Source organism: Apostichopus japonicus, chromosome 12 (assembly GCF_037975245.1).
Source record: "Apostichopus japonicus isolate 1M-3 chromosome 12, ASM3797524v1, whole genome shotgun sequence".
In the NCBI taxonomy this organism is placed as follows: Eukaryota; Metazoa; Echinodermata; class Holothuroidea; order Aspidochirotida; family Stichopodidae; genus Apostichopus; species Apostichopus japonicus.
Genome location: NC_092572.1, coordinates 24496849 through 24523540, shown reverse-complemented (window position 1 = coordinate 24523540; position 26692 = coordinate 24496849). Strand labels below are relative to the sequence as shown.

At 37.7% G+C, this 26692-nt stretch overlaps 2 protein-coding genes across 2 annotated transcripts; both read right to left on the bottom strand.

Moving 5' to 3' along the window:
* Positions 1–1565: 1565 nt before the first annotated feature.
* On the bottom strand, positions 1566–13356 carry LOC139977824 (neural cell adhesion molecule 1-like). Its single transcript, XM_071987482.1, has 11 exons — positions 13029–13356; positions 10009–10078; positions 9025–9351; positions 8285–8605; positions 7326–7488; positions 6895–7046; positions 5859–6164; positions 5295–5448; positions 4515–4783; positions 3234–3871; positions 1566–2838 (listed from the first exon to the last, which is right to left on the bottom strand). Exons 2-11 carry the CDS (start codon positions 10076–10078, stop codon positions 2809–2811), a joined length of 2430 nt encoding a protein of 809 aa, XP_071843583.1. The 5' UTR covers positions 13029–13356; the 3' UTR covers positions 1566–2808.
* A 2597-nt stretch (positions 13357–15953) lies between these two features.
* On the bottom strand, positions 15954–26633 carry LOC139977600 (large ribosomal subunit protein mL39-like). Its single transcript, XM_071987009.1, has 10 exons — positions 26449–26633; positions 25565–25762; positions 24457–24596; positions 23638–23737; positions 22950–23121; positions 20726–20864; positions 19439–19471; positions 19010–19057; positions 17961–18008; positions 15954–16837 (listed from the first exon to the last, which is right to left on the bottom strand). Exons 1-10 carry the CDS (start codon positions 26519–26521, stop codon positions 16769–16771), a joined length of 1020 nt encoding a protein of 339 aa, XP_071843110.1. The 5' UTR covers positions 26522–26633; the 3' UTR covers positions 15954–16768.
* Positions 26634–26692: the final 59 nt, after the last annotated feature.

Sequence of the window (26692 nt, the reverse complement as noted above, 5' to 3'; positions counted from 1 at the left end):
ATGCTAACAGCACAATCATGTTCTTTTATAGGGGACATCGGTTATATCACTATCTCTCTATAACTTTGTTCTCGGGCGAATAGCGATATCCTTCAAATACGCAATTCCATGCATAGATCATTTGATTCGTTTATTACAAGAATTGGATTTGAAAGGAAAAAAAACCATAATTATTAGAGGTCTCGAAGCATTAAAATATCCCAAACCTACTTTTTTGTGTACATACTTCAGGTAAATCGGTATACTGATCCGTGAAAGTATACCTCAGAGTACAAAATGGACGTTTCCTTTTTTTGATGTACAAGGATAACAATTTGACTTTTAAGCAGGTCAACTACAGTATATATTGCGGGGTGGCATGGGTTGGGGCGGGGGCTGGGGGAGGAAACCGTTAATGTATAGGTCCTGATAACTTCCAGATGGCACTGCTACATTTAAGTTGAATCCACCAATATAAAGTAATTGGAAGAAGTTGCGTCAATTTTCTCACAAATTGACACGACCGACGCTTATCCACAATTGTTCAACGCTTATCCACAATTCCCCGAAATTAATTTATACATAATTATATTGAACGTTTAATTTGTCTGTTCAATTAAAACACGAGGAATGCCTCGGGCATGACCGCGATCATCGAAAGTGGCGGCACTGTTTAACATCGGTAGATCTTCGTTACAATTATGACAAAGGGCCTTGCACTATTTGGAAGTCGATCGATCAAGGCGAGCATTTGGTTTACCACGATACGCCTATAGTTAAACGAACACTGATGGGCGATGCGCAATTTTTCAATTCAACGGACTGTTCCATTCTCCTCCCCCAGTCTCTTCGGCCTGTTGTTGTCGTCAATAATCAGTGGAAAAAAGTGGTTATACACATTCAAACAGCTGCGTATTGACAACAATGACGTTGACAACAGATACCCGCCTTCCGTTGGATTAAAGCGTATAGGCAAACGTCTTCCTCCGTGAACAAGTACTGACAGTACAAGACGTGAATTCAACGACTAAAATGTCGCTATTGGAGGCTTCCATTTTGAATGGTTTGAGAGGTCGATTAGGAACCAGTGTGAGTGGGATGGGGAGAGGTGAGGGTTGGGTTCATATAGGTAGCAATGATTAATGCCATCACCTTTGAACCCTCCCTTGAGGGGCCTGGGTTCTCTCCACAAAAAAAAGGTATAGCCATCATGTGGAACTTCCTAAAGCTTACTTTAAATAATGTGTATTTATTCTATAAATAAGGTGTATTTAATGACTATAAATGAGGTGTATTTATATTTTTAGGTTTTAAGTAACCTATTTTTAGGTCTAAGAGCAAGGTTGTATTAATAAGTACTCTTGGTGGAGTGGTCTTAATTTTGCCCCAGCTGAATGATAAAAAAGTAGGCTCAACGTTTTTCTCCAGACTGACTCTGGAGAAGTCATGTCCTCCCCTCTCCCACCCCCCCCCCCACCCCGTGGCTGCAAGTTTGCACCATTTGTGTTATATATAGATCGTCACCCCGAGTTAAATAAACACGAAACAAAAGCAAAGACAAAGGAAAGAACCGGAGAAGTAAAGAGTCAAAATGTTGATTTTGTTATAAAGAAATGTATTACAAAATGTCAAATAATTACAAAATGACATGTAGAGGTTGTGACAAATTGATAAGAGCATCTATACCTCCCATAAAAACTACAAACGAAAATCTGGATAAAATCAGCAAAGTGTTTTGTGGGTATACTAATCTGTGATCAATAACATTAATACATACTGCCCTCTATTCGAGTGTCACTTTTTTTCTAACTAGTATTAATGACGGACGGACTAGTTTTAATAGAGTCAAAACCAAATATTAGCTACGTTGTCAGCTTGCAGTTATATTAACTAAACCACCCATCACCCACCCCCCTGGTCCCCTCATTTCTGTGGATACACCATATGTTGGTCCTTTTCAAACTGGCGTATAGAGAGAGTAGATGCTCATACTGACTATTGAATATCAAAAACCCATCATTGTTCTATTCACCATGGGTTCTCACATCATTTTCTAGCCCGGGCTGGAAAAACATATGTTGGAGTAAAGGCCCATAGAGAATCAAACTTTCACTATACCGAGAGTGGGCAATGTCAACGTTAGGCTAGAGTAAAGGCCCATAGAGAATCAAACTTTCACTATAGCGAGAGTGCACGTTAGACCGGTAGGGAGATTAAGTCTACAATTGTCATGTGAAAATCTGTATGAAAATATTGATGTATTTTAGAGATTGGTTCGGCCAGTTGGACAAGTTTCTAAACTCTAGTATACCACACTCTACGGAAATTTCATGTCACGCTTCAAAGCAATCGTACTGACAGTATGAACAGTTTACAGAACCTTTAATTAAATAAAAACAGGACATTCATACCGCATAATACTCTCAGTACAAGTGAGTATACTACAGTTTCAAGCTATTTTCTAATAGAAACAGGATATTCATACGCTCATACTCTCAGTACAAGTGAGTATACTAGTTTCAAGCTATTATCTAATAGAAACTGGATATTCATACTGCTCATACTCTCAGTACAAGTGAGTATACTACAGTTTCAAGCTATTATCTAATAGAAACTGGATATTCATACTGCTCATACTCTCAGTACAAGTGAGTATACTATCAGTACAGTGCATACACAATTGTCTCAATTGGGCTGGATTGGTTTTTATAACTACTAACTGAGTTGCGTATATCATTATTTATGTACACCGTTCTTTCTTAATTTAAGTAAACTTAATAAATAATTGGCACATTATTGGTCGAACCTTCACGGTTACCATGGAGAGGGTCACGTGGATGCAGCAACTCTGGAACCTCTCTGAATAGACAAGGAGAAAGAAATCATAATGATTAAGTCAAAATATCTGCACGATTTTTGAAAACACTTTTGAATTTTTTTTCTCGCGAAAAACAGTTTTATAATCAAAACTAACAACGTTCTGTCACCTCTTGTTTTAAGATTTTCATCATGTTTGAAGTCATATTATTTTCAGTACGTCTTTATGACATCATTTTCATCTACGGTACATGTTTAATTTTGTTCTCTTTTTAACTTTAGACATTAACATTTCTCCATTCCATGTTTTATTAATTTATTTCAATTTCAGTTTTTATTCTTCCAACTCTTTTAAATATCAAAACGTCAAAATGAGTATATATAACATTAACATAACAATTTCTCAAATCTATATCGACTCTTAACATTTATCTTACCTTTTTTGATTTGGTATCGTCCACAAGTCCTTCCCTGATATCCGACAGTTCCCGAAGTTTCTTGTCGTACTCCTCACGTGCAGCATACTCTCCCGGCGATAGCGACACTTTGTGCGACGACGACTTTGAGCTCCGACGGTCACTGCTCTGTCGTCGCCCAGACGACGACGAAGTCGCCTTTGACGACCGACGACTCCCCGACCTCCTATCTTTTGAATTACGCTTCCCTATTTCGTCGATAGTCTTTAACTCAGGCGTTTGTGATAACGGTCTAAGGATATCTAAGGATGCCCTGGTCGACCTTTTACCGGCTTCAACATCTAGAGACTTCCTCGGTGTCGATAGTGGGTATTCTACGTATCGAGGTTCAGGATAAATATCGCTTTTGGAATGTTTCTTAGAAGTTTTAAAGCTGTCAGGATCTTCATAAATGACGTCTTTTTCGATCGCTTTTAATTTTTTCTCGGCTTTCTTAGCTTCGTGATCAATCACCTTGTGCTTGTGATGTCGTCGCTTATGTCTGTGTTTCCTTCTGCTGGACTTGCCGTCTCCGCTGGGCACGTGACCATTGCCAGTGATGAAGAAATTATGTTGAAGCTTGTCGGAAATAGTCGCGATAAGGTTCTCATCATTAGACACTGGAGAATAAAATAAAACCAAAATATGAAATATTTAAGAAAAATTGATATCCAACATTATGAAAGAAAATATTCACGATTAAAACACTGACTAGAATCAGTCCATTCCTTTCGGTAGCTAAATTCATCAGAACGACCGAACCGCAATCTCTAATCCAAGCTTGACAAAATGTTGTCAATTTTGGCAATTTTCACTTCCACTCATATTGTCGAAACCAATCCATATTAGCATTTTGTCAAACCATATCACTTTGCCAATTTGGTCAACCTCAATTCCTCTTCCGACTCAAGTTGACAGACTTGGTCGTGATTGCATAGATTGTCAAACCGCAAATTGTAAGTTTGTCAAATCTAATCCATATTCGGCAATCTGTCAAACCTAAGTCACTTTGTCAAATTTTTACCAAACCACAGTTCCTGCTGAAAATCTGTACCACAATCCTCAATCATTTACAAACTTACCCTTCATCCTTACTTACACAAATTTTCCTGATAATTATTACCATAACTAAACATCGGTTACCATATACCATGAACTTAAAGTCATACACAAACAATAAATAGAGTGAAGAAAATACTTTAAAAAAACTTGAACCTATAAAAAAAATCTTAAAAGCTTTAAAAAAAATAAAATAAAACTTACCTCTTGATTTTTTCATATGTTTACTGTAGAGACAAGGTGCTATGAACAGCGCAAAGATGACGATAAATACGATGATCGCTATTAGAATCATCGCCACCAGTACGATGGTATAGATGTTAGATTCTTGGACTTTGATCACTGCGTACGTGGTTTCTCTGTCAATACGGTTCCTGGCTTCGCATGAAACAACGCCCTCATCAAAACTATCAGTAGCAGAGACGATTTGGAGGTAGGAAGAATCTCTCGCCGCAGTAGTCTCTATCACGAACCTATATTTTAAATTTTAGAATGAAAATAAATAAATTATTGATTGATCGATCGATCGATTTAGCTGTATGATAGCTTGCTATTTTAGATCGTAGGATAAAACTTAAAATAATAGAACAAGAGTTGAAATTTAGGAGTAGCCTATAGAAACCTGAAGCAAAGGATCATTTTAGCGATAGTCTTTGAGTTATGATTAATTTCAGTAACAAAAGAAAGTGGTGAATAATTAAATCATTTCGAAGTTTCACCATCAAATAATTATGGGACTTAAGGGTTTGTATATTCTCTATCCTACATAAGGCATGACTAAATGCAGGTTAAACGTATGATGCGGCTCGTCGCAAGATTCAACTCGCAATTCAAGTCACGTTTGACCTATTGGGACCAGAGACAGTTCTATTGTGTAGCACACAGGTGAGCTCTATCTTTCTTCGTTCTTCCTAAATTTTCCGTTTCTATTTAACAACATGATTGGTCGACTAATAACATGACGTCATATGACGTAATCCTTACCTTGAATCCCCGGATGTGACTTCAATACCATTGTAGTACCATGTGTAGTCAATGATTGCTGGATTCCCACTGGCGGCGCACTGCACGGTTACGCTATCATCTTCGTCAACTAACACATCGGTAGGGATAAGCTCTATGGATATGGTAGGCTCCACTGTAAGGAGAACGGGTATAAAGAAACTACATTTAATTTAAGATTCGCGGAATCGGTACGTAGGGATGTGTTCTTTAGATATGCTATTCTCCAGTGTTAGGAATTGGAAGAAAGTAAAAATAACAATTCATAGCGCAAAATGATACTGAAACACAAGTATATACCCAAATATGGCCTACATATTGGCTTACATATTGTCACGTGTTTAATTTCAAACGTTTAAAGATCTCTTTGCAATCGTTTTGTATTAATGAGTGTCTGCAAACTGATGCTTAATAAAAGTAAACCAAAAACTCACAAATTAAGCATAGACAAAACTGTTACATCATTTCACACAGATATTGCATCACTGTTGGTTATTTCATTTTAATCCATACTTATCATTCTCTTCAGAAAAACAAGCCACTCACGTTCAAAGTCCAAAGCAGGAATACTACAACTTTGAGGAGAACTGTACGATGGATGCGACGACTGGCAGGTGAATTCTACATATCTAAGGTCAGGGGTCAAAACCAAAGTCAAATCATGTCTAGCACTGTCGCCCAGATCTTGAAAAACTCCTTCATATATTTCTTGACTATTCGTCATCCATGTTAGCGTAGGCTGGGGTTCACCGCCATATGAAACGCATGTTAGGGTAACGTTATCGCCTTCTCGTAGGTCGACAGAGGGCGACTGCACGCATTGAGGGTAGTCACCGTCAGGTGAAACAGCATCTGTAAGCGAAAGAATAAGACACTTATATTATAAACAACTCACTAAATAACATAGGCCTACATATCTCGCTATTGAAATGTTCTGATATGGTGTAATAATGTACATGTCTTTCATGTAGGCTAGTGTTACAGAATCCACTTCCGTCATCACTGAAATACGTAACATTTTCGAAGACCTTCAAACTGTTTTCGTTAGTGTTGCCTCTTACTAATTTAACATCAGTTCTTTTTGAGCAGCTTACATTGGAATTTAGATAAAATTGATAATGGTTTCAACAAGGGCGTAGGAACCGGGGGGGGGGGCTGGGGGGCGCCAGCCCCCCCAGTGAAAAATATGGGGGGGCGGAAGTTTCGTTCCGCCCCCCGCTCCGCAAGTCAGAAAACCCCTTTTTCATTTCCAAATGAGAAAAAAATCTCATTTCAAGCACCAAATTGCATCTAAGGCCAGGTGAAAATGCAAAATTCTTTACAAAATGGAGTGGGTGTTGAAGTGTGCTATATTGCACCAAATTGCATCTGAGGCCACCTGGAAATGCAAAAAAATTCCAAAGGGGAGGGGGACACCCCCTCCCCTTAGACCCCTCCCCCAGGCCGGCCATCAGTCTTCAGCCCCCCCCCACTCAAACGTACCTTCCTACGCCACTGGGTTTCAAAACCAAGCAGCAAACTTCGAAATAACGGTATTATTGTTATTATGTCATAGAAACAATAAATATGTTATTTTACATACCAGTTACAGTTAGAGTAGCGCCGCCAGACGAGATGGGCGTGTCACCATCGACACCGGAAACCGTACAGAAGTAACTTGCGGCATCATCTGGTGATATATTCGTGATATCTAAGAAGTATTCACCATTCTCCTGGTCACCCGCGATGGTGTATCTATGAACAGTAACAGAATATATATATATAAATATATATAAGCTAGGCTGTAATAAATGTCATGTTGTGTAATAGGCCTAGCCAATAGGCTATGTGTCAAATAAATTCGTCTTGATCTCATTTACGAGATCAGTGTGAGTGAGTATGTGCCTTTGGCAGAGGCAAGTTCTTCATTCTTGTCCAGTACCTCAATTACGAATATTGACAGTACACTCGAAAAGTTAAAAGTTATCGATGGCGTTCCATAACTATAGGAAAAGGCAGCGGGGGAAAACTCACCTGTCGTCTGCCACAATAACATTAGTATCTTCATTCAGTTGTTGACCATTTTTCAGCCAAGTTTGTACGCCAGCCTTATCTGCAACCCGACAGAGGAGTCGAGTGTCGGTACCCTCCCTAGCAACGGTATTAGATGGTAATATTTCTAATCTTTGACCGGAAGCTGCAAAAAAGAATGATAATGATAATTAACAAGGACACTATTATAAAGGCAAGTAATTAAACAAATGTTATTTTGAAGTAATTAGAGCCTTCAGAAACAATCGCAATTAATAGAAATGCCACTTTCATAGCCATCCCCTTCTAAGCTTTCGATGTATTTTCATTATGCTTTCGTATATCGTTCTGTGATAGGTCTATGCTTCGCATAAATTTGCTTTGCTACAGTGATTAGTTACAGCTATACACAAAGTAAACGTAAACAATTTCTTACTCATCTTCTCTGTCTTTTTCATGACACACATAATTACAATCAGTCTTTCAATATAAAGACACCCCAAGGTTACGAATATACATGTAACATACTATATGAAACCTCTACGCAAGAACTGTATTCCATGGGTCAAAGTCAGTTTAAATAAACAAAACGGCTGGTCAGATACTATCAGTTACGTTATACAGTGTGTGACAACAATGAGGAGGTGTTGCTAGGGTTCTTAGGGGGTACTCAGTGAATTGATTCTAAAAAAGGGGTGATTATTGATTTCAACAACACAATAGGAGAGAACAAAGGAATGTGCGTGAGGTTGCTTTGTGTTAAATGGGTAATAACAAAACAGCTTTTTTAAATACTGTCTCCTGTTTTCTTTAGAGAAACACTTTATCTTGACAACTTTGGAAGGTATTTAGTTATACTAAGCATTAATATATGTGGTAATGGCATCAAACAAATGTCTCAATGGAGGAATGCATAGGCCTATAGTTAAAAGACGTTAGGAAGCATTTCTTTTAGTACTTACTTGATATCGACAATACAGCCGTGTTGGATGTAATTTGTTCGCTGAAGCCAGCGGCGGTGACGACACACCTATACACGCCTTCGTCCGACTCCTGAGCCAATAGAATCTGGAGATTATAGGTTCCCTGGGCGGAGTCACCAACTATTGAATATGTAGTTAGGGCGGGGTCTAAGATATTGGTATCGTTGCTGATAACAACACCATCTTTCTCCCACTGAAGAAAGCCGGCCTTATCTACCACGGAACATTGTAAAGTAGCTGATGTGTCCACTGGTACATTAGTATTGGATGGCTGTGTCGTAAATGCCTGGATTGGAACGTCTGAAGAGAAGCAGGCATAACGTGTAATGATAAGTACGGTACAGTATAAGAATACTAACAGCATTGTATAGCTTTAATATTGTAATATAAATAAATAAATAAATATATTCCCTAGGCGACTGAATTCATCACATGTAAATCCATCCATGTCGCTGTTCCTTATAAACATATTCTAACAGTGCCCTCGTTTCACAATTATCTAACCCACCCTCCCCCCCCCCTATACTGGAGTTTTCTCCAGGTAAGCAACTTATTACCATGGAGGTTATGGAGATTATCGCTGCACTTGATTGCGTCCCCTTACAAAAAAACATGACGATAGCCGAAAAAGGAAAATCAAATATATTCAAATATCACAGAGTTTTTATATCACACAATTTTTTTAAATAAGATTATGACAAACGAGTCACTGGACCTACCTATGACCTCGACCGTCGCTGACACTGATTGTATATCGGGATCGGAACCGCTCGCGGTCACCAGACATTGAAAATCGCCAGCGTCGGTTAGTTCTGCACTGGTAATCTGCAGGTTAAAATCCTCGGCGGTGTTGTCACCGATAATCGAATACCGGTCACGGTTATTTGGATCGATGATATTCCTTTCGATCGAAATCGGTACATTGCCACTTTTGGTCCAGGCGATAGAACCGGCCTTGTCTGAGACGGAACAGAGGAGGGTTATCGTCTGCCCGATGACCACCGATACACCGGTTGGCTCGGTGATGAACGATTGTTGAGATTCCGCTGTTGGAGATGAATAAGAGAAATCACTGCTTGAAAAATTACCAAATAAAACGAATTATTAAGAACTGTTTGGTCAACGAAGAAAGCCTTTGGACTTCCGTTAAAATTAGTCATGTGTTTATGAAGGAATAAATCGTTATTCTTAACAGTCACCAATATTGAATCAAAATTGTAACAGGCTGAAATTGGTCAAATGTTTCAAATGGAATTTTCGGGTGGTTCTGATACTCCAAGTTATTTTAAGCTGTTTGCTTTTCTTTGCAATTCCAGTTGATTTTTGTCACCAAATGAATATTCATGAGCAAGTTATGAATGATTCAATTTGGTTCTCAACATTTTCACTGTTTTGCATATCGATGTTAAACACACGTGAAACATTAAAAAAAAATAAGAAAATTGATATTTTACTTCTTTATTCGAAAATCATGCAACATGCGACTTGACTTGTAATGTTTCATGAACTATATACATTATTAAGAATAATTTATCATCATCAACTTTGATTTTATAGATCATATTTTAAGTAAATGCCAACATCATAGTTACCAACATTGTAATAACAACACATAGGCTGCCTAAGAATATGTGTAATAATAACATATGTATACTAAATAATAACAGATACTAACAAAATAGTATTATAACATATAAACTTACCAGTATGTAAGAAGTTAGCGACCAATAACATCAGTGTGAGTGACGAAAGATTACTCCACTTCCCCATCATCTAAAATCAAATCAAATTTGTAGTTATTAGGCACCTGGAAACCGTCATTTTAATTTCCAGTATTACATTTTAGACAAACCAATTTGATAAAGTTTTATATGTAATAATAATAATAACAATAAGCAGCAGTTCTTTTTTATAAAGACAAAAGTTATAAATGTCATTTTTAGCTAACTACTTTAATAACATATTTGACTTTTGTCAATAAAGGAAATAAATTATGAAAGATAATGATATCGTTTTACAACGTTAACTTAATATGCAATGACATGTGTACGACAGAGTGTATTAAGGAACGTTGATAAAACTTATGGTCAATCTTCAAAACGTGGAGCACCAAAATGGTGTCAAAAGTGGTCACCCCTCCCCACCCAGGAAAGCTTGATTGTGCATGCAAGACTCAAAACGATGAAATATAATTTGACAACCCACGAAAGGCAACGTTAACTAGTTGACATATACAGAAGATAATCTTAATTAATCTTATCGATATCAAATAAATATATACTGACAAGTATAGCTAGCCTACCCTTTGACCTGTCTTACAAAATTCAAGCTACAAAAAACGTTCCAATTGACAAGATTTTTCATTACGATCTTCGTAACCATGGCTGCTAATTTATCTTTGGTAGGTTAAAAGGACCTCTAATGAGGAATATGCGTTGCCTATACCAACATTTCTTATACACTGATAGCCGATCGCTGTATAGGCTGAGATAAACGCCCGGTTTTGTTCGACCGAGTCCAATTAGTCGCAGGTCGGTGTTTTCCACTATTAATCCATTTTATTAATAATACATATTATCAACTCATGCCCGATATTAAATATTTGGTAAAGTTAGAATAAGCCTATCCGCAGGTATAAGGCCTACCTCGGTTGTTATAGGCCTACTGTGGCTATACACACTTTAAAGACTCCCATTGTAAGCATGGGCGGCGATCCTGGGGGGGATGGGGGGGATATATCCCCCCCATGAAAATGGGTGGAGGGGATGTAATACACCATATCCCCCCCACCAAATGCCAGGAATAAGAATATTTTCATGCCTTCATTTATGCATCATCGTGAATGTACGGCTCTTTTAGCTTCATTTCTCGCCTATACCATAAACGCAGTGCGATCTTTTCAAATAAACCGTCTTTATAAAGCAAGAATAGTTGACTGTAGGCTTCATTGGCCCTATAACAACAAAATGTATTATTGCGCCCACGGTATTGATATAGTACATATATGCACCCTCATAGTATTCATATAGGCCCTATAGTAGGCCTACACACGAACATGTTCCCTCGAACAGCTGAGAATCTCATGTTACCAGGGTAATGCTTAATTAGGGGCGTCGGAGCGGTTCGCCGGACCAATATTCACGGCGCAAAAAAAGGAGAAAAAAGTAGCACTAAGAAGAAAAAAAGGCAAAAAATAAAGAACCAAAATGAAAACATACTTCAAAATGTGTTTCAGAAGATTAATCGGGTACAAAAACAGACAAGGGAGAATGCACAGAAGAAAAGCTCGGGAAGTGCCATTTCCTGCAATCTGGGAGGCATTTTTTCAAAATTTTCTCCATAACGCTACGCGCCAACCAATGGTGGCGCGTAGCGTAGTTTGACCTTCCAAACGTCCCCCACCCCCCGATAATTATGGTAGATGGCCACACTCTGACAGGGGCGTAGCGAGCGGGGGGTGTGGGGGGTGTCACACCCCCCCAATAATTTGGTCTCTGTCGGCAAATTTTGGGTCTGTCGGCAAAAGGAGAAAAGGTGAAGAGAGCGGAAGGGGAAGAAAGAAGGAAAGCTGAATAGAGAAAAGGAGAACGGGAGCTTCTACCGTGCCAAATTTGACTTAAAATATGCACCAGATTCCATCTAAGGACGTTTCAAAACTAAAAATTTTCCAAAGGGGAGGGGTAGACCCATAACCTTAGACCCCTCCCCCATTTCAGTCACCACTTCCAGATCCGTCGGCAAATCAAATTTGACTTAAAATATGCACCAGATTGCATCTAAGGATGTTTCAAAACTAAAAATTTTCCAAAGGGGAGGGGGAAACCCCCTCCCTTTAGACCCCTCCCCCATTTCAGTCACCACTTCCAGATCCGTCGGCAAATCAAATTTGACTTAAAATATGCACCAGATTGCATCTAAGGACGTTTCAAAACTAAAAAATTGCCAAAGGGGAGGGGGACCCCTCCCCTTAGACCCCTCCCCCATTTCAGTCACCACTTCCAGATCCGTCGGCAAATCAAATTCTCCACACCCCCCAACAAAAAACCCTTCGCTACGCCCCTGCACTCTGATCTTCCGTACCAATCCCAAATAGCTTCCGACGCCCCTGTTAATACACGTACGTTTCACCTGGATGCCCTCGGTACTTAGGAATGTAACTATGTGTAATTGTGTATTGCATGTGTATAGGCCTATAATAGCCTGCATGAGGCCATTTTCTTCATCGAATAATATAAAGAGCTCTCGAACATTCTAACGTAGCGCCTGAAACAAGATTGACAGGGGCAATTTTCCCAAAATAACACCCGAAATAATAAAAAAAGTATTTTGGATCCTGATTATGAGATATTTAGGACATGAAATCCCTATTTTAAAGTTGGGTATATGCCGCTTGGAAACCTCGGCAAGTGCCGTTTCCAGCCATCTAGAGGGTTTGTAAATCCCAAAATTTCTTGTACGCTTCGCGCCAACTCATGGTGGCGCTACGCTTAGATAGTCAACAAGGTCATATCCCCCCCACTCGGAAGTACGGATCGCCGCCCATGATTGTAAGCAAACTACAAGTTTCATTTTAACTGATCAAAAGTAGATATTTTAACTATGCAACGAAATAGGCCTTTGTATCAAAATTTATTCATAAAATTCTTAATAACTTCAGATGGAATATAGCACTTCCAGACTTATTGCAAATATAAAACAATCATGTTAACACATGTATACGTACCTACTGTGATACTCTCCACTTGGTTATCTGTTAAAACTGCCACTTGGAAATGGTATTTCGGTCTCTTAAAGATGTTCCTAAACTGTTAAACTTCCACTAAAATTCGTCTCGATATAAATTTTCCTCTTATAGAAAATAAATATTTATATTTTAGATCATGTGCGCTTCCAGTATGGAAAGTTATTCCCTTTCATTTGCGACGATTTTACTGTGCATACTTCACACGTTGTTCACGCCTTTTACCAATGGGACTGTTATGAATTGTAAACGAACTTAAACCATGTATGTCGTTAACGTACATCACAGAAAACAACTCCCATGTTCTCCCTTAGCAACCAGAGATTGCGACCATCATAACAGATGGGTCATTTTGTAGTAGTGGTAGGCCTGACTCCTTTGTTGACCCTTCTACTATTCTTTCGTCGATCGATACGATTGGATAATATGCTCATGCATATGCATTTCCGTATACTACACAGAGGGTGAAAGAAATGAGTAATAGCATTGTTCCTGCTCATTACCATAACAATAGAGCTTTCACCACTCTATTGCGTGTTGACAGATTATCGTATTGTTATTTAATGACGCTGCGGTGTACTTTCCGACTCGCTGGGCGTAACGGAATGAGAATCGAAGATTCTTAACGAATTGTTTCTGAACTTGTGTGATTGGAAACGTTTTCTATGGAATGTCCCCCGCTGTGCAAATGTTGTTTGTTTCTTCATCTGGGGAGCGAATGAAATCCGTTGAAGTGATTTTACTTAAGTATTTAGTTATCGATCCACAAAGTAATGGGAACGAGTGATTAACACGATAAGTGCATAACTTATTTCTATTTTGATTTAAACTTCATAAGTGTGACTGTGTGTGTCTTGTATAAATAGTTGTTTTGTGGAGCTTCCGCTTTGAATGCTATTACTTTACTGTCGCAGGATTTCAAAATTATGGTGGTCAAAATATAAATGTTCCCTCGACTGTAATAGTGGTCATGGAAAAGTTGGCATGGAAATATGTTGGCATGAACCTGTTAGGAAGGGCCAGAGACTAAATGATGATTTTTTTCTTTAGTGGGAGGGTGGTGGGGAGTGGGGAGGTGATTTCAAGCAGTCTCCCTTGTAGGGGTGATATCCCCTCCCTCGGAAATTGATGTCAAATGGTGCATTTTGAGCCATACTTTGAACTTAAATGAGACTTCTAAGTAGCTCTACCGCAAGCTTTTGCTACTAAATACTCTTCTGATATTGTTTGTTTGTGTGTGAGGTTACAAAGGGGGTATACACCCGTAGCAATGGCTAAATTCTTAACATGCTGAATTTAAAAACCCCTTATATTCGACGTGACTTGACTTAGCAGTATCTTGGGAGGATCGATGCACGAATGATCAAAACTGGGATGCATTTCTTGCTATTCCGGGGGGCAAAGAGATTCATACTGCATACTTAACCTTTTTTTTTTTTTTTTTTATCGTTTTCACGAATTTTGCTTCACGAACTCGCACCAACTTAATGATGCGATTTTTTGTGTACTTTTATCTTTCCAATCTTTTCCAAAGTTAATTAAGGCTGTTCTAGGGGAAGGCACAGACAGGGGAAGGGTAAGACAGGGGAAGCGATGGGTGTGCAACTTTCAAATTATGCAAACAAATAATGAAATCTCATACATTTTTAACTCCTTTTCTACACTAGTTTGTACATATGTATTATATATATATATATATATATATAGATATATATATATATATATATATATATATATATATATATATATATATATATATATATATATATATGAAGAAATAACGTAAAAGCTGTTAAACAACTATGCTGCATTTAGAGAAAGGCTGGATCTCGAGTGAGATACAATAATTAAATTAGGTAAGTGATTGGAAGTAAAACAGCCAATGTTTGGTTTTTGCAGAGCTTTCGAGCAAAACTAGCTCTTCTTCAGTGCATGATCACTGAAAGTGACAAGGAGTAGCAGGAATTGAAACTATTTTATACAGAGGATTGTCGGCATGGTTGTTAAGTCAAAGCGACTTACTGATTTCTGCTGAATTGAGCAGAAGTTTTAGAAATTCGGATTATGTTAATCCGATTCCGTCGTAATTGCAAAGGAATTGTTTTGGTTTATCTATCTATCTATCTATCTATCTATCTATCTATCTATCTATCTATCTATCTATCTATCTATCTATCTATCTATCTATCTATCTATCTATCTATCTATCTATCTATCTATCTATCTATCTATCTATCTATCTATCTATCTATCTATCTATCTATCTATCTATCTATCTATCTATATACATATATATATATATATATATGTATATATATATATATATATATATATATATATATATATATATATATATATATATATATATATATATATGAATGGGAAAAAATTAAAAGTACAAAATGCACTTTGCATCTGACTACCAAGTATCGCTGACAAGGTCCCAGGGGGACTAAAAATTCCAACATATATTCTAAAACAGTACTCCTTATTTGTCAATTATGAGTCATATCTTATTTCTCTGGTTTTCTCTAATAATCTTTTGGAGTTAACATGGATTTTCTATTATAATATATAAATGCATATATATATTTATATATACATATATTGTATTTTTTATATATATTTTATATATTGTATTATATATATATATATATATATATATATATATATATATATATATATATAATATATATATATATATGTATATATTACGATTTGCAATTATATTTGAAATTGTAATGAGTTGGAAAATTAAGAACAGTGAAGAAACCTTCCAGCCTCCACTGGGATTTTTTATCCGGACACCCTAACCAACTAGGCTATGGACGCTGATTATACGTTCAAAGGGTATATATATATATACATATATATATACATAAATACATATAAAATATGAAATAAATTACACAGTTTTTTGAATTTGTCCTTGTTTAATATCATAATCTTTCTCCCAAGGATACCAACTGGATGATGAGGTCATTCTACCATGTACCAATACTTTAGGTTTGCTTTGCGACCTTTAAAGCAACAACCAAAGTGTTCCCTAGATACAAACAACAAAGCCAACCCAAATTGGCCCTTGACAAAGCGATAATAACTTATCGATAGATGAGGCCATCCAAACCTTCAATGACACTCCATTGAGTTTTGTCAGTGGACATGCTGTACCATAGATTTGCAAGAGTTGATATATTATGTTATTATTACATCTGCCAATCTTGACAGTGGCTTCTTGGATATTTCTATCCTCGTATAAAAGTTTCAATCCCTCCTCACATTGGTTTAATTAATTCTACATCTGATATTGTAACTGTGTTTGAATTTGAAGAAGTCTTAAAGCGAAACAAAATGCAGTTTGTGGTATATCTTGGAGGAAGAGCATGTTATATGGACCGAATGTCAACGAGTCCTTTTGCTATATCATGAAATTTTGAAACCACCGTACGCTGGTAAACACAACATGTTCCTGTCCCAAAATACCCAATCCGTACGATCAAAACATCCGGCATGTTGTTTATGTTAACAGATTTTTCTCTTCCCGATGGCACTTAGGCCATTTTCACCTCTCCTGACCGACAGTACCTGTCGTCCTTTTCCGATTTTTCTAACTTTACAATTTTATAGAATCCATCAACAGAGAAAGGCAAGCTGAATATTCATGGCAGCTGATATACTACATGCATATCCATGAGAGGATGGTAGCCTTTAAATGCCATTGTTCAAGACGTAGATTCCGCTTCCTCGGGTATATATTTATTATCAAAGTCTGGTTTTAAGTCCAGTAATACCTGAATGAATAAAAGAAATAAATACAAATAAAAAGTTTGTTCAGACACCAGAATTTTGTTTAAATTTAAATTATTCAGACTTTAACAAATAAAAAATTCAGGAATAACCCCAGGAAGATTATTAATCCGGGTCGGAAAATTAAAGACTATAAGGTCTGGTCACCCTCAACATGAACTGAGCAAGATAATCTTCTCTGAATTTGGTGTCATCAAGCGACGTTTGTCTTTATCTCAATGTCTAGTCCCTTTCATGATAACGATAGGGGTACCTTAGGGGTACATTAGGGGTACAGTAGGGTACATAAAGATACATAAAGGATACCTTGTATCAGTACTGGGAGCGATTCTTTAGGCTGAGAGGACGGAACAGCCTCTAGTCTTATGTTTTAAGACAACGTTTTTTTATCTCTTATCATTGTTGAAATGATGTTTTCCTTAAAATTCAAAATGACTGAGAATGCAGAATGTACTTTGATGGTCATCCTGTATATTTAAGGGGGTTTACTTAAGGCACAAGATTAATTTTGATAGAATTCAATTTCAAAAATGAGCCTAAGACCCATCGATTAAAGTAGCTGGACTACCAGATGGGCCACTATGACCACTCCTCGGAAGAAAAACCCCCAAAACTTTGAACGTATTCAGACATCCATGGCCCACACGAACTTATATAAAACCCCCATCAAATATTCAGGGGAGAAAAAGAGTACTTTGAAATCGTTCTTGGAAGCTGAGTTGTTCATGTGGAACAAGGTTTTTGGAGAATTAGTAAAAATTGTAAAACAATATGTTATATATAAATGATTAGGTCTGGACTTCAACTTCCAATGGCATCAATGTTATCAATGAACTTATGTGGCACAGTCCAGATAACTGAAATATGCAGTCCAGACAATTGAAATACTCTTGAATCACAAGGAATATATCTAGAAATATCACAACATCTGCTGTTGATTTTATTAAAGCACAAAACATCAAATTTTCTTAAAGTGACATGTTCAACCAGTGGTGTGCATGGGATATGATAGCTGGGGAAATTTCCCATCAACCATCTCTTCAATTGCAACACAAATGGAGGAATTACACAAATAACTACAAATTGATATGATTTTCTTTTACTCACAGGTCGTTTGGCTCGGTCTTCTATGACTGCCCAGGCCGTGTGGTGTGACTGCAAATATCCAAGCAAAATATCATAAATGCAATATTAATCTTTCTACAGTATTCCTTTTATTTGCTGTAAAGTACTGCATCAATGAAGAGACATGTTAGCTTTTCAGAGAGATCACAGCAAAGTCTAAAGTTTCAAATATAGGAATCATGAATGATTTTCGAGTTGGTTAGCATCATGTTTGATCTCTAGAGTAAGGCAAAATATGTCACCAAAACAGAACTAGTATTGTTCGATACAGGTGACAAACGCCTACAGTGGAATAACGATCTTCCTTACTGGTTTCGAACCTCTGGACATACAATCAGCATCCATAGCCTAGTTGGTTAGGGTGCCCGCGTACAAAGCGGGAGGCCCAGGTTCGAATCCCGGTGGAGGCTGGAAGTTTTTTCACTGTTTTTAATTTTCTAACTCATTTCGATTTTCAATTATATATATGTATAGTTGTCTGATGATCGCTCAACGCTTGAAACTCTGAGTAACAACTACTAGTGTTCCACTAGTCTCAACATATACATATATATATATATGTGATGTCAAACATGGATGACACATCAAACCGTCTTTGTTTAAAAAAAAAAATCATATACGAAATTAGGACCACCTCTACGATTGAGAATCGCTGTTAACCTGTGATGAAGTCACTTGATTAAACCTTACTAACATCAACTAACATCCTGTTGCACAATTGATTGAGGTTCTATGTAATCAATTCTAAAGCCAATCAAAACCAGCTGTTTGGTGTAGTTCACGACTGACATCACAGATTTTACTGCACAATGTGCTCATGAAGACAGAATGTATAAACTAAAATAATTTTTCATCTCTAAAGATGGAATATGGTATCATTTCATTAATTCATCTACTCTAAATTACTCTTTTTTTCTAGTTTATTCATTTATTCTTTTGTTTTTCAAAACAGTCTAGCCATGTTCCAGATGGTCACAGTGTATCAACTGGATTAATTGTGACCAGAACCAGAACGAGAATGGAACACTTACCTCAAAATCTGAAGGTAAGGAGACCCCTTGAAATCTTGAGAGCTTGCTCTGAAAAAAAAATATACAATAATTAAAGTTAGATTGTTTAAAGGAAAGTGAAATAAAAAATAACAAGACTGTAGTGGATGAACATTTTTTCCCCAAATTCCCAACTTTTTTTTTCTCCATCCACGGACCCACAACGAGAACTAAGAAATGTTCAAGGGCAACAGACATACAAAATATCACCTATGAGTTCAGCCCCACCATGGTTAGGGCTTGTGTACAAGTCTTTATTCCTTTACCTTGAATTCAAATAGCTTCCTCTACTTAAACATCAGTAGTATTGATCCTCACATACTTAATGATATAATATGTATGCTAAATTTATAGAAAGTGATGAAAATTGATAAAACTGTGAAGCTTTGAAATGGAGAAGAAGAATCTTACATTTGGAAGGAGGTAGTCATCTATGCTGTGGACCTGCAAATAGAAAGAACAATGAATAATGATGAGACATAAAACATGAATAAACATTAGCAGCATCAATATTCCATCTTATTATAAACCGTGCATAGATCAAAGGATACATCAGAACAAAAAAGTATTTCCGTGAAGAAGAGACTGCGCACGGACAGCTAGCTTATCTGAGGACATTATCTTGAGCGCTCTACAGTTTCACATAATAGAGAACATCTCTATTGTTTGATGTTGGTTCAGCCTTGCTACAAGAGGCTATTCAGCCTTGCTGCAGGAGGCTATTCAGCCTTGCTACAGGAGGCTATTCAACCTTGCTGCAGGAGGCTATTCAGCCTTGCTGCAGGAGGCTATTCAGCCTTGCTGCAGGAGGCTATTCAGCTTGCTGCAGGAGGCTATTCAGCCTTGCTGCAGGGGGCTGTTCAGCCTTGCTGCAGGAGGCTATTCAGCCTTGCTGCAGGAGGCTATTCAACTTGCTGCAGGAGGCTATTCAGCCTTGCTACAGGAGGCTATTCAGCCTTGCTGCAGGAGGCTATTCAGCTTGCTGCAGGAGGCTATTCAGCCTTGCTGCAGGGGGCTGTTCAGCCTTCCTGCAGGAGGCTATTCAGCCTTGCTGCAGGAGGCTTTGCAGCTGCTGCAGCCTATCTTTATGACACAGCCGAAATACTTTTCTGAAAGGCAGCAATACCGAGAGACGCTGGCATTAATACCTGTAATGTACACAAGTTTTAATTGGGTCTCTACTTTCATTTTGTCAGTCTCCAATGTCAACGGCACTCTCGTGCCCCTTATTTTAAGGAGACCAGACGTCCCCAATTTTCTGAGGACAGTTTCCCGGATTTCCCGGAGCGTCCCCGGAATAAAAATGTCCCCAGGACTGTCCTCAGATTTCATGTCTTTTCACCGATCGTTCCCAAATTTTTCAAAAGGCCCACAACAGTGTAGATGCTACTGTACCACCTTTATGTCATCATTTGGGAGTCATTTCTATCATGTCCCTGGTATTTCACCTTATCTTACTAAATGTCAAAGATTAAGAAAAAGTTAATTAAATCTGATTAAAGAAGCCGCACTATTGATGCAGATTGGGTAAAACAATTTGACATAAAAATGTAATTGAAATTAGATATATAAATGTCATTGAACATTTTGTTTCCTCTGGGACCTGGCACTAGTTGTCCCTGTTGTGATCAGTATATGGTAACAAGGTTAACCTTTGTCAAATGAGACATCAAGGCATGATAAAAAACAGGACAATACCTTTGTGACAGAGTAGTTAAACGGCACCATAAGACCGGTGTTCGAGACCATGGGACCGTCGCTGACGTCTATAAAGTCACCGAGTCGAAACAACGTCACACGCTCAGAGTCGACATGCTTCAGATGATGTAATTTGTACCTGTAAAGATGATAAAATTATGACAAGTTCCCAAATTATCTTAGCGCTGCAGGCCTGCATAAAGAGACTTAAGGTATACAAAATGGCCGAGAAGATATGGATTATATGTCCATATGTTAATTAATCATATATGTAAACAATTTCATGTAACTTGTCACAATGTTGACTAGACACACATTTAATTGTAAACAGGCATTTGTTAAATCTTTGATGTTTCATATAACACCCTGTACTATCATCAGCTGATCAACGGGTTTCAATTTTCTTACACGCATCCTCAAAATTCCATCTTTTACTCCAAACGATAACAACAGCTTATACAGAACAAAGACTTCAGATTAAGAAAGAAACCGCACAGTTGATAGTCCAGGGCTGTAAAAAATGTTTTATTTCCGGCAAGGAAGGTATCATTTCCCCCGCCCCATATGGCTGCAAGCAGCCATCACGCCCCCAGCGGCGCAGGGGGTGTGTGAGGGGATGTGCCCCCTCACAAGGTACAGATTTTTGAAAAATGAGGATGCAATTGGCGCCATTTGGTGCACCTTTTTGGCGATTTAAAACAACTTGCGATCGTTGAAGACCAGTGCTAATTTGAACTTAAAAAGCTAATAAAAATAATTTTTAAAACAAACTGTTTTAGTGTGTCAGTTTCTTGAGTTCCTACCTTGACAAAACTCAAAGTAGTCTCATCTCACGTAATCAAACCAGTCTGATCATAATTTATTATAAATCTATACCCCGGCTGTCACATATTGTACCACATCAATTATCACTATGTAATGTAAACAAACATCGTAAAGTTACATGAGATGCAAGTGAGCCACTGATAGCTACACATCAGTGGAGCTGGAGCGAGCACGTGTATTTTAGCAATCGAGTGCGCGATGGATCCCATGAGCTTTTATGCACAGTGTGCCGCATGGCTTGGAGCAGAGAGAAAAATGGGATATGGTTCACGATAAAAATAGAACAAATGAAATAAAAATCCTTTAAAAAGGACGCCCAGTAAGCCTTTATTATTATTCACGATAAGTTTATACTCAAAACACAACGTATTCACCTGACTGTATGGAGATAAAAACTCTGAAAATCAGTAGAGAAATTACCAATTGTGTACGAAAAATAAGCAGTGTGTAAATTTAGCGGTCGTCCACAGTTGTTTGGCAAGGTACCTGGGAAAATTCCCAGGTACTGCGCGAACACCGGCGGGAAATCGGCAGTGTGTTCGCGGGAAATTGAACAAGGTTTTCCAACATTGGCTTGAGAGATTCAGCGGGCTTGCGGCGGCGATGCCTTTGAGTGTAATTAAATAATTATGATGCTATTTTGGGATGTTTCAAGTGAGAAATAAAGACACCCAGACACTAGTAAGTGTTTCTGATTTTTTAATTTATCATCTTTTTTAAATTTTATTTCCTCTTTGGCTCTTTCTCTAACCTTTTTTTTTTTTTTTTTTTTTTTTTTGTTGTGTGTGAGATTTCCCGCGAGTTATCAAGATTTCCCGGCAATGAGCTTCCCGTTTTGCTCACTTTTAACAGGCCTGGTTGATAGTTATGGAGACAAAACTTAACTTCAAAATTTGCAATTGAAACAGTTCCCCTGGGACCTTCGTTAGACAAGGACAGGTTACAGAATAGTACCAAAATTACATAGACAAACCATACATGAAACACTTGTCGATTACTTAGCAATTTCATCAACATTAATGATATTATGCTAGTCGACCAATACAAAAATGACACAGAGACATGGGGAAACCAATGAGGCCACTTGAGCAGAGGGAAAAAAACAGAGGAAAAAAGAGAGAAACTATGTTTGCAGGTCCCAAATTTTACAGTCAAATCTTTCAGTAAGAGTTTTGAGTTTGATAATCCATCTGTTTCACTGAGTTCATGTTGTTTTGAAGAAGACAAGTTGAGGGAGGGCGTTGGGGGGAAGCAACAATAGAATACACACACTTATTTCACGAGGATGATTAGAAACATGTTCCCGTTTCATTGGTCAAAGAATAAAGAACAGAAAATTCAGATGGAACATCTTTTTTAATGTCAGAGATAACTTGTAAAAATTCTTCCTGTTACTTACACATTGTTCGCAAATATTTCTTCTGCGACTTCCCTTCGTACTTCAAGTCTTTCGAAAGGAATCTTCTTGTGGCACATTTTGTAGGCCATTCTCTTTAACGACGTTAGTTCTTGTCTGGTAGGTTCCCATTGGATAGAAAGATTCACATCATACGCAAAACAGCCCATTACATCTGCCAATCAAAAGTAAGATTACTGAATAATCAAACAAACGAGTTGACTCTACGGTACAAACAATAAGGGTTGGAAATAAACTTTGAGAACCAATTCAACCAATTTTATCACAAATTAAATAACTAAATGAAACCTCTTGAAACAGATATCGAAATATAATAAACATTAAGGCCAAGAGATGTCAAAAAGTAGAAGAAAAGCAAAACATCAGTAAAAGATTAGACTTTTGTTTTTATTTTTGCAGTACCCTTATGTATCAGGAACACTGGGTAGTCTGCTTACCAAGCGATAGTGGGAAATCTCTAATACAAGCAAACATGCTTTTTTCAACAAGGTTGTTCAACTTTCTGTGCGTCATTTGTACTTAGTATTACCTTCAGAATTAAATTTACCCTATTCAAACTTGACATAGTAATCTTTATTTACCTGACAGGACGTTTTTTTCTCTTTTTTTTGAGATCTACTTTATACTTAAATGGTACATTGAGTAGCAAATAATCTTGAGTAAAACTCACATGGTATCTCGGGCGATCTAACGGGAATAACCGTGATGGATTCTTTAAATGCATCTTGCAGCAAAGCGCCTAGCATATGGGCAGAGGCCTTCCAGAATACCTAGCAGAGAAAAAAGTATATAAGTAAAATAAAATAAAGTTGAAACCAAATGAAGTGCTGATTTAAAGTTTGACTACATTCAGAGTAAGTCAACATTAAAACTTATGTGATTAATAATCTATAGCATGATTTACATGTAGAGTTAAGTCAGCATTAACACGTTGTATGTTTTTACATGATAAACAGCGATCCCTTTCCACTATGGTGTAGTGAATGTGGAAGCACTTCAATTCGTACATCGAAGCATGTGTGATACCGAGTCAGTCAGCACTGCTGTCTGTATGAGTGCGCTTCCAATATAATGTAACATACAGGTACATTTAATTAGTCAACTTACTCCCACAGACTGTTGATTACCCTGTTAAGCTTAGTCACACCCCTGTCATCCTTTGCTGGGGTAGAAGGGGGTGAGATGGTCCTCTCTCACCACACAACTACTTTCTCACCCTGTTAACTTAAGTCACACCCACTTCATCCTATCCTGGGGTAGAAGGGGACAGGCGGTCCCTTATCTAACAGCTACTTACATACCATGTTAAAGCTATTCACAACACCCACTTCATCATTTCCTAGGTTAGAAAGGGTGAGAAGGTCCTCTCACCAAACAAGAACTTTCTCACACACTGTTAACCAGTCACACCCATTACATATTTCCTGGGTGGGAAAAAAAAAGGGGGGGGAGGTGAGATGGTCCTTGCACCACACTTCTGTTTAATTACCCTATTAACTTCATCTGGATCTTCTTCCTTCATCGTCAGGAACTGAAGATCACAGTCTTCTGTAAGAGGTTGCAGCATGTGCCAGGGTTCACCGTTCACCATCGCTAGGGCCGACCTCTTGACATAAGAATCGTTGAGATCTGACAAACACGGAAAAAATCAAAAGATGTACGTTAAGAGCCTTACTGTAAAAATCAAGATGAGCGATTTAACAGCAATAGTTGCTAAATACAGCTTCCCAAGGTACACGACGACTACTGTTTACACGTATGAGATAGTACAGTAGAGCAGCCATTCCACTACCAGAACCAACAGTTTGACATTTGCAGTTGTAAAAGTTTCACGGTTTACATCTTGTATCACAGCAAGGCCTTCTCATACCACTTTACAACGGTTGTTCTCCTAAAAACAGATACCCCAAAGGCATTCAGCAGTAGGCATGCACGTTTTGCATGGATCTGTTATGAATTCATAAATATGTACAGCATTTAAATTTTCTACTGTGATGGTTTCTACGACCACCATCCAAGTTGTGGGACTTCCAACTGAGTCCATACTCCCCTTATAATACCCACCTATCAACAGAACTAAAAGTCTGTGTAAATATAACCAGCTCAAGTCTAGACCAAGATATATATTCCTTCATTACAGTACTTGCAGGGACATATTGTATAAAGAAATTTCATATTAATTAATGAAATGAAATAATTCCATGTTTCTGGTAATTCAGAACTCAAAATTTAGGTCTACCTTTGAAGGTGTTTTAAAATGTCTTACTTCTATTTGATTTAAGCAACTTGAGGTCCCAAATCTGAGGCGTGTATATAGTGTGAACTTCATTACCTTGTCAAAATTAATAATCAGTTTTGAAAAATTATGTCATCCTGGAAAGTCCAAAGGTCTACCATCTCTGAAACTGAAAGTCAGTTAAGTTAGACAACTTTAAAAAGAACTAAGTAGGAAAGGTCAGGTTGTTGTAAAAGCTTTGACAGAAGCTCACCTGTTAATTCAGAATACTTTTCAAGAAAATACTTCAAGAAAACATTTATTGAAAGCAATTAGAAATTGATTTGATTTCTGGAAACATTACGGTGAACTTGAGACTTACGCATTGCTACATGATAAGGAGTTGAGAGGTATTTATTCATGGCTAGACTGCATTGATCATTCGGTCCAACATGATTGACTCTGATTTTTTCAATTCTCTTCACAAAGTCCAGTTGTCTCTTCTTTTCAGCATCAAACAACTCGTTCTGTCTTTCAACTGTTGATGTTGCATCGTAATTGTCAACTGCTGATGAAAATCCTGTGTGTACAAAGAACAGTCCGTTGAAACAGTTGCTGAGACAAAAATAAAATGTGATCAAAGTTTTGCCTAAGTTTAACCTGAGGAATGCATACAGGTAACTAAGGCTATAAAGTTGAACCTTGGCAGCCCATAATTTATAGTTCTATGAATAATTCCACTATTAGAATAGCACTGTATTCCATCATTTAATGTTGAGGATATTAAGTCAGGTGGTGAACTAATGATCCCTCACAACGTAGGCTCATGCCCACATGTACAGTATACCTACTGTGTAGCCACTCCCAACCATGGCCACACATTAATATAGGAAATATGCTAAACTCTGAGCAATGAGGCCCATTAAAGTTCTCTGACGTATGTATCAAGGATGAAAATTTAAGTGAACGATGTATATTTGTGTAGTTTCTTAACACAAGCTTTGAAAAAAGTTTGTAGCCAATTATTCGATTTCAATGCGGTTCACCAAATTTACTGATGTAAAGACTGCCAAATCTGTTGTGTGAGGTTCTAGTGTTCTAAAAAATTTGACCTTGAGGATATAGGCCTAACTTTATACTTAGTTAATTGAACAGACTAGGCATAGCCTATGCGGCTAAACTACCTAGATACCCTAGGCCAGTTACTACTGTGTGCATACGCTGTGATCGCCTGTGGTCTTCGTCATTTGTTATTATTTTTCTTACCACGAAATAGGCTCAAGCCCCTTGAACAAGCACTTCTGGCACAAGGCACTATTACTTTGTGACTAACATTCATGCTGGCTTCTCTTAGTAAGTGAAACTCAGACCAAACAATCTCGTATACTGCTGAGTGTTGTAATTTTGGCCTGTTCGAGATGCATTTCGCAAAATAGGTGCTAATAGTATTTAGGTTTTACACATGTTGACCTTTAAAAATGAATATTCATATAGGTCATCCTAGGATAAC